This window comes from Chelonia mydas, chromosome 6, assembly GCF_015237465.2.
Source record: "Chelonia mydas isolate rCheMyd1 chromosome 6, rCheMyd1.pri.v2, whole genome shotgun sequence".
In the NCBI taxonomy this organism is placed as follows: Eukaryota; Metazoa; Chordata; order Testudines; family Cheloniidae; genus Chelonia; species Chelonia mydas.
Window position 1 is genome coordinate 101,922,584 of NC_051246.2, and position 14,224 is coordinate 101,936,807.

Here is a 14,224-nt window from a genome sequence, read left to right on the forward strand (position 1 = left end):
AGCGGGGAACATTTCTGTTCAGCCACAGGCAAACAGCCCAGCAGGAACAGGCACCTCTGAATGTCCCCTGAAGAAAAGCACCCTATTTCAACCAGGTGACCATGAATGATATCACTCTCCTGAGGATAACACAGAGAGATAAAGAACGGATGTTGTTTGAATGCCAGCAAACATACACTGCAATGCTTTGTTCTACAGTGATTCCCGAGTATGTGCTACTGGCCTGGAGTGGTAATGTGTCCTACCATGGTGGATGGAATAAGGCTGCCCTCCCCAGAAACCTTTTGCAAAGGCTTTGGGAATATATCCAGGAGAGCCACGAATGCCAGGGCAAATTAATCATTAAACATGCTTGCTTTTAAACCATGTATAGTATTTTAAAAGGTACACTCACCAGAGGTCCCTTCTCAGCCTGGCGGGTCCGGGAGGCAGCCTTGGGTGGGTTCGGGGGGTAGTGGCTCCAGGTCCAGGGAGAGAAACAGTTCCTGGCTGTCGGGAAAACCGGTTTCTCTGCTTGCTTGCTGTGAGCTATCTACAACCTCATCATCATCATCTTCCTCGTCCCCAAAACCGGCTTCCCATGTTGCCTCCATCTCCATTGAAGGAGTCAAACAACACGGCTGGGGTAGTGGTGGCTGAACCCCCTAAAATGGCATGCAGCTCACCATAGAAGTGGCATGTTTGGGGCTTTGACCCAGAGCGGCCGTTCACCTCTCTGGTTTTCTGGTAGGCTTGCCTCAGCTCCTTAAATTTCATGCGGCACTGCTTCGCGTCCCTGTTATGGCCTCTGTCCTTCATGCCGTGGGAGATTTTGACAAATGTTTTGGCATTTCGAAAACTGGAACGGAGTTCTGATAGCACGGATTCCTCTTCCCATACAGCGATCAGATCCCATACCTCCCGTTCAGTCCATGCTGGAGCTCTTTTGCGATTCTGGGACTCCATCATGGTCACCTCTGCTGATGAGCTCTGCATGGTCACCTGCCGCTTGCCATGCTGGCCAAACAGGAAATTGAAATTCAAAAGTTCGTGGGCCTTTTCCTGTCTACCTGGCCAGTGCATCTGAGTTGAGAGTGCTGTCTAGAGTGGTCATAATGGAGCACTCTGGGATAGCTCCCGGAGGCCAGTACCGTCAAATTGCGTCCACAGTACCTCAAATTCAACCCAGCAAGGCCGATTTCAATGCTAATCCCCTTTGTCGGGGGTGGAGTAAGGAAATCGATTTTAAGAGCCCTTTAAGTCAAAAAAAGGGGCTTTGTCATGTGGACGGGTGCAGGGTTAAATCGATTTAAGGCTGCTAAATTCGACCTCAACTCCTACTGTAGACCAGGGCTTAGAGCATCTAAATTTTAGTCTAAGTTTCAGGTGTAATCTGAAATTGTTTTAAACCAATTCCTTAAATTTACCATAAGTGGCAGTATCACCAACTGGCACCTTACTGAATATGTCCAAAGCTCTCCCAGTCAACTTTGCAACCAAAGTGGTCATCTGTTCATCGTCAGGAATTTGCATGGAGCATACACAGCCTCTCAGAGGGGATGAAATATTCAGCACTGTCCCCGGACTCGCTGTATGGAGGACACAACTGGTCCCACCTGTGGATTTTTGGAAAGGTGGAGTCCCCTGCTGTGGGGTTCTGCCCTTCCACTCCATTACAGCCAGTTCATGCTTTTGGGCTTCTCTTTCCTTATCAGCCTCGAGCTGTCTAAGTTCCATAGCTCTCTGGTGGGCTGTTTTTTGCTCATCGATTTCTGTCTGTTTCAGTTCCAACTATCTCTGGTGTTCTTTCTCCCTCTCTTCTGCCTAGAACCTGCGGAGCTCCAACTTAGCAACTGTTTCACTATTTTCACTCATCTTGCTGCTTTTCTGCCTCTATTTCCCTTACCCAAAATAAGCAAACAGAGAATAACAAACGAGTAACCACTTTGCCTGTTCTCCAGCCAACACACTTAAAATCACCACCAGTGTCTCAGAGCAATAAGCTGTGCACATTACCCTGCTTGACTATGACACCGTGATGGGTTGGATCCCCCTTCTGGGTTGCCACCTGATGTACTGGGATTTCTCTGAGCCGGCCTGCCCCACTAGCCTAGGCTTCCTCTCTGTTTTGCTGAATTAGGCTCTCTGGCAGCACACACACAGGTAGGGACGCACCACCTGTGGAATCACATAGAGTTTGCAAACAGCTCTCTATGAGAAGACTCAGCTAGGAAATCGCCCAGCACTCAAGTGCAGCTCCCCTCTGGAAAGTACACCCAAAATAATATTGTCCTGTGCTGTAGAGAAATCTATACAACATAGGCTCATAAATTCACCCCTCCCTCCACGTGCCCTAGTAGCATCACAGCTACGGCCCAGGACGCCTCTCTGGAAGGAGAGAGATTAGTATCTTCAAAGTCTTATTGTTCCTCCTAATGGCCCATCAAGGTTGATGGCCTGTTGGCTGGTAGGTGTCTCCCAAATACACACATAGTTGTAATTGTTACATAGTCAATATTGATAACTTTAGATACAGAAATGATACATGCATACAGATTGGATAATCACATGATAATCACAGATTGGATAATAACCTTTCTGATGATACCTTACAAGACCCAACTTGCATAAAATATATCTCCATTTTGCCATATCCATATCATAAGCATATTCCATAAAGATAGGGGGAGTAACGTCACACGCACTACCTCCTGCTCCAAGTGCATTTCCTCAGACCTTGCCTTTTCTACATAGGAATAGCTATGTGTGTATAGTGCTAAAAGAAAGAAAACCAAACCAACAACATTCTACTCACACACTTCTCCCCCAAGGGAGCAGCTGAGAGAACAAACTTCATGACAGCTGCTAGTCATGTTGCTTTAATGCACTATGGGAAGGTGCTCAGGGCAAGAAAGAAACTGAAGCTTGGGGAAAGCACTGTTTTAGCAAAAAGCCAGGGAAGAAGCAGCAGCCTCCCAACAGATCTTTTACCCCAGTGGTTAGGGTACTCACCTGGCATGTGGAAGACAACCCCCCCTCCAAAAAATGCAAGTCTCCCTCTCTGCCTGAGGAAGAAGGGATTTAAACAGGCATCTGCCACCTCTCAGGTGAGGGCTCTGGGAAATCTGAGCTCCCCCAGTGTCTCCGGTTGAAGCTGTTTCAGTGTGGTTAAATAAAAATAAGTCATTAGCATGGGGGAGGGCTGGCTCCGGGGGTCTCCCACATGAGTGCTGTAACCACCAGCCTAGAGCTTCATTTGCACACTCTTCCTGGCCCAATGATTCTTGGCCCCACACAGCTGTTTTGTGCAAGCTCACCTGTAGGCACTCACACCAGTAGGTGAGGTCCAAGCATACTCACTGGATTGGGCCCTGCAGCTGAGTTAGGCAGAGGAATGCATATTGTACACTGACTTGCTCTGGGGAGCAGGCTGCCAGATGCCTGGCCTGGAACTGTAGCGCGCATGTGCTGTGGGAATGTTTATGGCAAATATATAGGTGCTCAGCAAGATTAGGTGGTTCAGTAGCAGATGAGCAGGGGGCTGTGAATGCTAGTGGGACCTGATCCTGGGATTTAGGTACATAAATTCTTTTGTGAATGTAGCCCTCAGATACTACAGTTTATACATGTGGGGTAAGCACCTCTATAGACCAGAGTGGCCCTTCGAATGTTATTTGGGACCCATATTTTTAAAGGGTGGTGTTTGAGAAGCCATGGATTCTCAGCCCTGTTGGTCTTTCATACTGCTGAAGGGGAAGGGATCAAGTGTAAATGCTGGCTACAAGGGAGGTGGTAGGTCCTGGCATGGGAAAGAGTGAGAGAACCACTGACTGGGCTCTTTAATGGTGTCTTCCCTCACCCTGGTATCTCACCGTCACTTATCACTAGCTGCTACTGTGGCTAACAGTCATTCCAGAGACCTTCCAATATGGTGATGGTTTCATATGGAGAATGTGAATTTATGTGGAGGCTAGGTTTTCTACTGCATGCATCCGATGAAGTGAGCTGTAGCTCACGAAAGCTTATGCTCAAATAAATTTGTTAGTCGCTAAGGTGCCACAAGTACTCCTTTTTTTTTTATGTGGAGGCTGTATTTGAACAGATGAGTGGGAGTCAAGACTATGTTCAACTTGCTGCTACAGACTTAAGATATCATGGATCTAGTTTATCCATCTGTAAAAGGACATCAATGCTCTGTACCTGGCTTGGAGCAGTCTTGTGAAGTTTAATCTATCCTTGGATGAAGTGTGGTACAGTAATGCCAATTTCAAGTGATTGACTGAAACAGTCTGCTCTGAATGCATCTTATTTCAAAAAACACAATCAAAATAAACTGTCATCACATTGCAAGCATATTAACCCTTTCCTATCTTAAACAGATTTTTATGTCTACAGTTCCATGAAACAATGCACTTAGAAGGTGATTGTTTCTGGCTTCCCAATCAGTCAGGATTCAATTAGCACTCCCTCACTAGCTGAGGAGCTTTGTTCTCCTGTCTTGTGAACTACATTCAGAAAAAGTACTGACTTCAGTTGCTGTTGAATGACTGTAAAAATGGCATTGTGGGGGTCAGAGTTTGGCTTTTGTATGATATGAATAGAACTGGGAGAATGAGAATCTTTTGCAGAGAAATTTGTGATTTCAAAATTGTGTTTCATTCAGATTTGAACAAAACTTTGAGGTTCATCATGCAATGGAATGTGAGCGGGGGATGCGAGAAACCCTGGGAGCCCCAACTCAGAGGCAGCCAGCCTGGTGGGCTGCCCTAGAGCCAGGGACCCTGAAAGCAAGGTTGTCAAGGAGCTGCATGTCTGGGAGTCAGGATTTCCAGCTAACAGAGAGCCTGAAAGCCCTAGAAACCAGGCAGGTTTCAGAAAAGATTTCCAAGATTTTGACAAATTGGCAAATTTACAAATACAAATATTTTTTTTTACCCATCTCGCCCTGAAAACTCAAATTGGGTGCAGAGTAAAGTTGGCTATTTTTCTTCTCCGACCTCACCACTAATAAAGATTGTGTAAGGTGAATTATGTATATATGTGGCTCCTAAATGCCACTGACAATACTATATATATAATAATATATATAATACTCTAAGCCTTCAGTTAACTGGGGCAGTGCTAACAGAACATAATTTGGATGCAGTGGGGTTTCACAGGTGATACTGAAGACATAATTTGGCCTACATGACCTTTATTACTGATGGTGATGAGAGAGAAGGTAATAGCCCAGGTTGAGTATGAGGGTTGCTGGTCAGGGAAAAGTGTCATTTTAACTGAAAACTGAGCAAATTTTCATAGGCAATTAGACAAAATAAATCTAGAATTCCAAGATGCCATTTTAACTTTACTTCACCCACCTTGTCAGTTTAATACTGTCACTTTACAGAGTAGAACAGAACCTTCAGAAAAAATGTTTCCAAAATAACATATTTTTGCATAAATGTCTGATATTCAGATTGTATAATATCCAGATGCTGAACAATATGGAAGATACAATTGGGTTGGTTCTGCCTCTCTCTGAATCCTGCTGTCCTCATCCAGGCAAGACACATTTGGGCTGAATTAATTCCTTGTGTAAGTCCTATTACTTCACTAGTTAGAGTGATGTATTTGCCTCATTGACTTAAATGGCAATGTTGTCTATTGAAGCCCTGCAGGTTCAGTCATTTTATGCACAGTGGCTGTAACTACCACTGGTTTTGCATATGCTTAGTAGCACCAGATGCAGTTAGTTTTGAGAAGGACAAAGAAAAGCTCTGGCTGAAAAAGAAAATCTGCAATCAGTTTTTTGTCCTAATTGAATTCTGCTGGACCACAGTCTGAGGTGAAAGAAATACACATTGTAAAAGGGATGCAATTTTCTTTCCTGGCTGAAGATCAGAAGACTTTTATAGCAGTTTACGAAGAGGTGCTCCACATTTCATGTGGGCCAAGCTACAGAATAAAATAAAAATTCTGTTTTGAATATTTTACAACACTAAGGTCTCAGAGTCCAGGTGCTACTAGAGGCTGGGGTCTCAGTACGTCACTCAGCCTTTTTCAAAGAGAGCAGACCACGATATCTTTCACTAGGACGTGTTACTTACACTGGGTGCATATACCTTTTTCTAATAACTACTGAGATATAAGACAGATGGCAAAAGGTGTATAGATCAGCTGACAAGAATACAGCCCAGGCATAAAATACATGTTCTTGGCCTTCCTTATGCAGAATCTTGATTTAATAAAGACTGCATGCAGCTACTAAAACTGGTAACTTTAAGAAGGTAAATTAAGTGATGTTTAAACAAATTCTGCCATTTAATTAATGTGCTATGGGGGGGCCTCCTGCTTCAGTCTGAAAACTCCTAAATTTGACCTTGCATAGATACTTCATTTTTAAAAGCATGTAGTTGAGTTTTTTTTTGTTTTGACCAGGCAATTTGTAGGAGGTAAAGTCTTGTGGAAAAAAATAATGAAACTGATTCCAAGAAAAGAACATGAAACCCTGTTACACACTCTGCTGTACCTGAAGTTACTCCTGGGACAATTCTGCACCACTGTGCAAGTCATGTGCCCTGCAGATTTTTTTTTCTCCACAGAAAATACATTCTATGGGAGAGGTGCTGCAGTTATACCCTTTGCCCACCAGGGGCTGCTGTGTCACCAGAACAGAGGCAGATGGCTCACCGCTCACTGGCTGTATCAGTCAGCAGCTGATAGGGAGGAAGAGAGGCCGCATTCCTCTCACTGCTGGGCCAGGTGAAGAGGCACACGAGATGGGTGGGGGGACAGAGAGAGTGGAGCACATGGGACTTCTGTGTGGGTGACAGACTGGGGTACAGACTGGAGTGGGGGCTGACTGGGAGTGAGGGTGCAGGGACACATGGGGATGTGGTGGAGGGTGCAGAGATACATGGGGACAGGGACAGATGTGCCTGACTGATTGGGAGAGGCTAGGGATCATCCAGGATCTGACTGGGGGAAGGCTGCCCAACTCCTGAACAGTCCCTCCCATCCCCCAAAAAACTGTTCCATAATTCACACCTAACACCCCTCCAGGTTCACTCCCAGCAATTAGTGTGCACAGAAGTTTAGGCCCAGAATTCCCCAGAATTCAGGAGTACTGAAGTGTACAATAGGTGTGACAGGCTATCCGCTAACGGAGCAGAGAAGAGTGACCTAACATTACACTGCTATCATTACCATTGGGGGAGTTTATCAAAAGAGGCTAGAACTTTGAATTAAGTGAAAGGGATCAAGCAACAATTCTGGAATTAAAAGGATCCCCCCCATACTTTAGCAGACTTTTTGTGCATGTTTATGCCTTAGAATAAGCAGGACATTCTCAAGTGAGGTGTGGTGCTCCCTATGGGAGAAGATTAAGCCTGATGTCTCAGAGCTTGATGTAAACTCACTCTGCCTTGTCAGAAGAGCCTTCCTGCAATAGTGAAGGGGTGGAGAGCTGAAGAACCGTGGGTAGGAATGTCTGTGTGAAGGCAGAGCAGATGATGGGTATTTTAAGAAACTGGCAAAACCAAGGCTTACCATGGACAAAAATCACACACAAGTCTTAATTTTTCCATTTCCTTTTTAGTTATTAGGCATGGAGTCATGGCTGTTGGGATCAAGCATGTTTTAGGGGCTGAAAGGAGTCACAGACAGTGCACACTGTGAGCTGTAGCTACTCGGAGGGTTCAGCAGCGAGCAGATGCCATGGAGGGATGACTAAGACATTGCCTAGGCCCGCTGTCAAGGAAGAGAAAACAGGACCATGTCTTGTCAAGAGACGAAAGCAAACGGGGGAAGGGGGGGCTGGAAGAGGGAAGGAGTAATGTGATGTTTCTGGGCTGACTGGGTTTATGAATTGGGAGCTACACAGTGTAACAGTGCACTTTACAGAGGATGTGTGTTCTAAGGATTAAGCTAACAGGTAAAATTTGAAAGCTGCCTCAATCTTATCAGCCACATGAAATAGAAAGAAAAACAAATCAGTGCATCACTGAACATGGGGCTAGCTTGGGTCTCCTACTGTTTGAAAACGCTAGAATGTATATGGAAGAAACAGAAGTGTCAGTAAAGGTCCTCTGTCTGCTCTAGAGAAAGTATTTGCCAGAGTCATCCACTATCTTATGCATATGCTGAACACTTTAAAATCACTTCTTGTGGGTGAGTGACAGACTGAAGGAAGCAATGCTTTGTGCAAGCACCATCGCTCACCTCGCTTCATGAGGAATCTGGAAAATTTCCCAGATTCAACACCTGCCCCATATTAGGATGAAGAGGCGGACGAGTCTGTTAGGGACTGGCTCTTTTCTGTGCAGCAACTGTAGATGATTCTTATCCACTTCCTCCCCGAGAAGCTCTGGCAAACACTTCTGTCCACTGACAACCTGGCACAATTGCTGCCACTGCCATGCTAGTAACATGCCACAAGACAGTGAGTGTGAGATCTTTGTGAGATAGGTGCAAAGGATGGTGAAAGCTGTGGAGAAACATTTAAGATATTCTTTCCAAATACTGTAGGGGTACAGGTAAAGGAAACTTCAGAATAGGGCTGAGAATGTGTGAAATATGGCAGGATTATGAAGTCTAAGGTTCTCCAAAAAGAGACAAATCCAAGTAATCATGGCAGATATCAATTTATATACCTTTCTAACATATCAATCAATGCAGCAAAGTATTATTTAATGAATATTTCTGTTAAGGCATGAAGACAGTCAGATATGGTATGGCAGACAGACCAATGAGCTCTCTGATTCCTAACACTTCGTTTTCAAAAGTGTCTTGTATAATTGGGTTGATTTTAAATTTTTTATATTGGTCCAAATTAACTCCATGTGAGCATTTACCATGGGTTGGAGTGAAGATTTTTCTATCCTCTGGGGGAAAAAAAACGGGGGCGGACGGGATATTTTACAAGACTAGAAGACTAGGCAAAGATATCCGATGTGCCCCTTTTTCTCTTGACCTCACTGCACATAAGTAGTGCTAAAGGTGATCTTCTCAAAGCCAGATGGTCTCTCACAGGCCCAACATCAATGAGCTGCACTCACCAAGTTACCATTTCCACTTCCTTTCATTGCACTTTCAAACAGAGGACAGCCACAGGGGCCATTTAAAAATCTTTTTATTATTAACATAATCTTCCAAGTGTGAGTAATGTATAAGGAATGTCGGTAAATATTCCATTTGAAGTGTCTTTTTACATATTTCCATCGATAAATAAACTCTGAATTCACATAAAAAAGTTACACTTAAATAACGAATACTTTCTTTTTTTGTAGCAGGCATACATTGGTAAAATATAAATATTCTTGTACACAGCCTTTGTTCTAAGTAAAGATAACAAGTAGCCACACACACCACAGTTTTTAACAACCAAAACCAAGAATTCTTCAACTGATTTTCTGGCCTGGACTAGTATAGAGATGGAAAACAGAAAATTCACAGTTTGACTTTAGGCCAAGAGGGGTTGAGACGGAGGAGGAGAGAGAACAGTTTTCACGACACACTTGTTAAAAATAGTCTGCTCTGCCACTGAATTTTAATTCAAATATATTATTCTACATTTGGTGGTGGATTCCATTATAATTTTTACATAACACTCAGATGTCACCTAATGAAATATGGCACATTATCTATAAGAACAATATAATCAGGTTTCATAACTACCATGGGAAAAAAATGTAGGCATCTATGAGAGGTGATTTGTTTTTGGTTAGTCATTTTTTCCTCACTAACATTAAAATATCGTATCACTTCAATGCTTTGTCAGGTTCCCCACAATAGCTAACAAATTTTGTGGGGTTTTCTGTTACCTCTGAAACCAAGCTGCGTTATCAAAGAGACCTGTATGTTGTGTTTCCTCACTCTCAAATCCAAAACTTGAAACATGATGAACTCTGTAATCAAGATATTATCTCACAGAATTCGTGGAATGATGGTAAAAGGGACAATTGGGCTGCTGGCTTCAAGCTCTAATGCTGTCAGGAAGCACTCTGTTGCTGCATCGTCATTGCCCTGAGCTTGTAGAACCTCCCCAAGACCGTTCCAAACCTCATGGGCTGTAGAATTCACCTGGACAGCATCTCTGAGAATCTTCTCAGCCAAACTATAGCGTCCTAATTGGTGAAGTATCAGAGCCTGCAATAAAATAAAGAAAATGCAGAAGTGGCTGAGATCACCAACATTAAGTACTGAACACTAGCAGTAGTAACATGAACAAGACTCTTTTAATAGGACTTTTACCAGACTCAAGTTATATCTTGTAGCATTGAAAGAAGTGAAAATGGCTAGATGATTCAAGTGGATTAATGCATTTCACCATCTCTGCTTTATAAACCTGGGTTCAAATTCTACTTTTGATTGTAAGTGAAAATGAGTGTGGTGGAGTGATCTGAATCCTGTGTGCGTACTGGTCTATTTTTATAAAATCTCGGTAGCATGGTGAAGAATTATTGCTGAGAAGAGGTGCAGGAATGAAATAGGGTGTTCTTAAATTCACATTGAAGAGAACTGGCAGAGCTGTATAAGCTGGCTGTAAACAATTAGTCGCCACACCTTCATGAGCACCAAGTGGGTATAAAAGTAACCGAAGAGCGTAGATATTCTGTGCAATTGTTTAACCATCCATTGTAAATTCCTGGAGTTTGAATTACTCACTCTCTCCCGTGCCAGCTACATTAAACTCTATTGTAAGCTATTAACTGTACTATATAATACAACTTTTGAATGCTTGACTGTTGAGAAGAAATTCATGAAGAAGAAAGCAAATAAAATAATTTCAGCAATGGGTTTAATGTAGAAATGCAATAAGAGTTAATTTCTAACAGTCTAAGGGCTCTGCAGTTTCATTTTTTGAGTTGTCAAGTTGGTAAGCACTCCCAGGGATGGTGATCAGTGGTTTAACTTACCACAAACAAGGCAGTTGTTCTTGGGATGGTATTCTCCCTCCAAGAGAGAGATTTGAAAATTAGACCATCAAATTAATTCAGAAAAAGTGAGGCAGGAAGGAGTCTATGGATGTCTTCTGCACTAAGCTCATTTAGTGTAGCATTCTCAAATTATAACTTACTGCCACCAAAGTGAATGAATACAAGGTACTTGATTTGCAGATATAAGCTTCTCTTCCCAATTCATTTACAGAAAATCATCCTTCTGGAAGCTGTGCATATTCTATCCTAGTTAAAAATGCTAGTACTTTGTACATGAAAAATTGTGTATGTGTGTGTGTATTTTCAATATGCCAGATCCCATTTGCCAACTTGTTAAAAAAAAACAACTGTACTTTTCAAGACCAAAGGAAACAACATGGTCTTGTAGAGGTAGTAGCCTGATTGATAGGGGTATAGACTAAAACACATTACATCAAATCTGCAGTTACTTTCTATGGAAAGAGCACATTATTTGTTTTCTGATTATATGCTACGGCAGTTAAATACTGACAGCAATTGTTTGGTAGCTATGTTTTACTTAAGATGTTAGGGTATTTCATACTTGTGAAGGATACTGCATTGACAACATTGGAGACAGAAGTTAATTGTTTATTCACAGAACAGCTATTATATGGGCAGTAACAAAGGTAAGTCTTCACACCATGCCCACCAAGGCATGTTAGCCCTGGAGAGTACCACCTTACAGAGACAAAGAATAGTTCGATCTCCAGGCCCATTCACTCACTGGCCTCTCTGCTGTGACTGATTTTGGGGTGGTTGTTTTTATGATGATGAATCCTGTTCACTGGAACCCAGTAGACTGAGATTACAGACTCATTTCATATAGGGCATCAGAAAAGATTGCTATAACATTTGGTCGTGATAGACGTAGGCTAAAATGAAACCTGTGATCTACAGATAAAAGGCTTCATATCCCATTGTCAGTCTTCTGACTCATAAACCCATCTAAAAGGGAGACCAGATGCCAGAGTTTACTGCGAATATCCAATTTTTGCAGGGGTACCCCAAACCAATTATACTACACTCGGATTTTTTTTTTTTAACCAGTTTAATAAAAATTGGCTGATCAGTCACTCTCCAGTGTTCCAGGATTTCCTTCTCGCCGCTGAGGTTCCCAGGACCTACATGCTGGACTCCTCTGCTCTATCACCTTTCTACTGGTCTCTTAATTTAGTTATGTGAAAACTACAGCACAACATAGTCTTGGGGACTTTACAATCTCCAGAATTTGCTAGTGCTGGGTTTTGGAATATTTTGACCATAGTCAGTGTTAGCTGGACTCAGTTCTTCTAAAGCACTGAATCCCCAGATCACTATACCCTAAGCCTGGGAAAGTTCAGAACTGAACCCAATGTGAACATGGGCCTTGCCTAAATGATGGAATACTAATCTGAATACTAAACAGACTGAGGTCTCCCTATATTCTGATTATCTCAAGGAGCACAACCTCGCTTCTTATCAGATCATTTCTGCCCACTACTCTGCCAATGAAACCAGGCCACAATATTCTGTTTGTCTGCTTCCTTCATAATCATTTTCATGATTTATTTTACACTGCCCCATATGCACAAAATACTGTTTTGAGTTTTCTCTCAAATCCACCAGCCCATGGATGGTACTTAATTATATGTCTGTAAAATGCTTGGCATAATAGGGCCTCAATCCTTTATTGGAGCTCTAGGTACTACTGCAGGACAAATATATAATAATAATTCAAGCCCCTCACTATGATCCACTATTGTCTCCAGGCCTACTCAAATGCTGATAAATAAGACATCTATTGAGACTGAATGTAATAACAAAACATCCTTAATCTTGCCATGTGCTAGACCTTGTTGAGTAATCACAACCTTATTTCAGAGTGGCAGCTGTGTTAGTCTGTATCCGCAAAAAGAAAAGGAGGACTTGTGGCACCTTAGAGACTAACAAATTTATTTGAGCATAAGCTTTCGTGAGCTACAGCTCACTTCATCGGATTTGTTACCCCACATTTTCCCTCCCCCTTGTTACTCATTACTGTATCATGACTAATACTAGGTTGTAAGATCCTTGGGGCAAGGATCATATCTTCTCTTGGCTTTGGAAGGGGTCTAGCACACCTATTAATATTTTCCAGGGACAGTCTTGTTCTTTCCAGATCTACAGAGAAAGAACTGGATTCAAAGATGTGCACTATGCTTTCTTCTGGGGAGGCCACTTCGTTGGGGAAGGGGGAAATATATCTGTCTTCTCCCCTACTATGGCCCTACACCATGTAAACACTTCAGGGAGAATCATCTTGGCTCTGGAGCTTCTGGGGGACTCAAGCCTGCTGTGACTTGCCCCCTTGACAAATACTCTGCCTCATTTCCTGAGATGAACAGAGACAGTAAAGTCAATTCCAGCTGTTACAAAAAACAAACAAACCCATGTTATTGACTAATAAGTCAAGAAAGTAAAAATAAAATAGCTTTGGGGTTTTTTTGTTTGTTTTCTGGCTTTTGAGCTCTTAGCGTTCATGTCTTCAAGTTTTTCTTTGCAACCCCAAGGGCTAGAAGCTTATTTTTAAGCAATGAAAGCTGAAATTATCACAGTCACTTGTCTCCAGAGCTGGGGTTTTAAGAAAAACATTAAACACTGCAAGACTAGCAATGGAATCACTATAATTGGGAACACTTCAAAGAAATACTGTAGCTCTTCTCTTCAGTGATGGAACCTTGGTGCACTGAGACTTATATTTCTCTGAATGGTCTCTGCTCATGAGAGCTGGAGATTTGACCACTGACTGAGTTGTCTTGTTCTATCTGGAACAAGAGCCATTCTCAATGGGAGAGTCATTTTAGCTTCCTCTGTGTCCACTTGGTGCTAAGTGAGCATCTTGGCTTCCCTTGTGGCCTGGAAAACTCTGGGAAAGGAATGGAGAAGAACAGAGACAAAGAACAGATGAAATAATAAACTGAAACTAGGAGGGGAAGAAGAAACCAATGGAGGCACAGACACCAGAAAATATGAATTGAAAAGCACAGCAGTCAGGACAGAAGCTGTGAATGCCAGTTCTTCTTCGAGTGCGTGTTCATGTCACTTCCAATTAGGTGTTTGTGCACCACGTGCACGGCAGCCAGAAGGTTTTTCCCCAGCAGTATCCGTCGGGTTGGTCCAGGTGCCCCCTGGGGACGCGCCTTTGTCGTGCTGGATATAGGGACTGACCTGCCATCCCCTCAGTTCCTTCTTACCGCCTGTGACAGTTTGCTGGAATGCTCGTGTCTCTTGCTTCGGCAAGCATCTCTCTTAGCAGTTTGAACTTTCAACTCGTGTATATAGTTAGA

The 14,224-nt window shown here is 42.8% G+C and overlaps 1 protein-coding gene across 6 annotated transcripts in view; it reads right to left on the reverse strand.

The window, feature by feature from the left end:
- Positions 1–4,636: 4,636 nt before the first annotated feature.
- TTC7B (tetratricopeptide repeat domain 7B) overlaps positions 4,637–14,224 on the reverse strand; it is a 322,836-nt gene continuing 313,248 nt past the window's right edge. For all 6 annotated transcript variants that reach the window (XM_037900827.2, XM_037900829.2, XM_037900831.2 and 3 more), the window contains one exon: positions 4,637–10,107. In XM_037900827.2, coding sequence (XP_037756755.1) covers positions 9,886–10,107 — 222 coding nt within the window. In that variant the 3' untranslated portion in view covers positions 4,637–9,885. The remainder of the gene's footprint in view (positions 10,108–14,224) is intronic.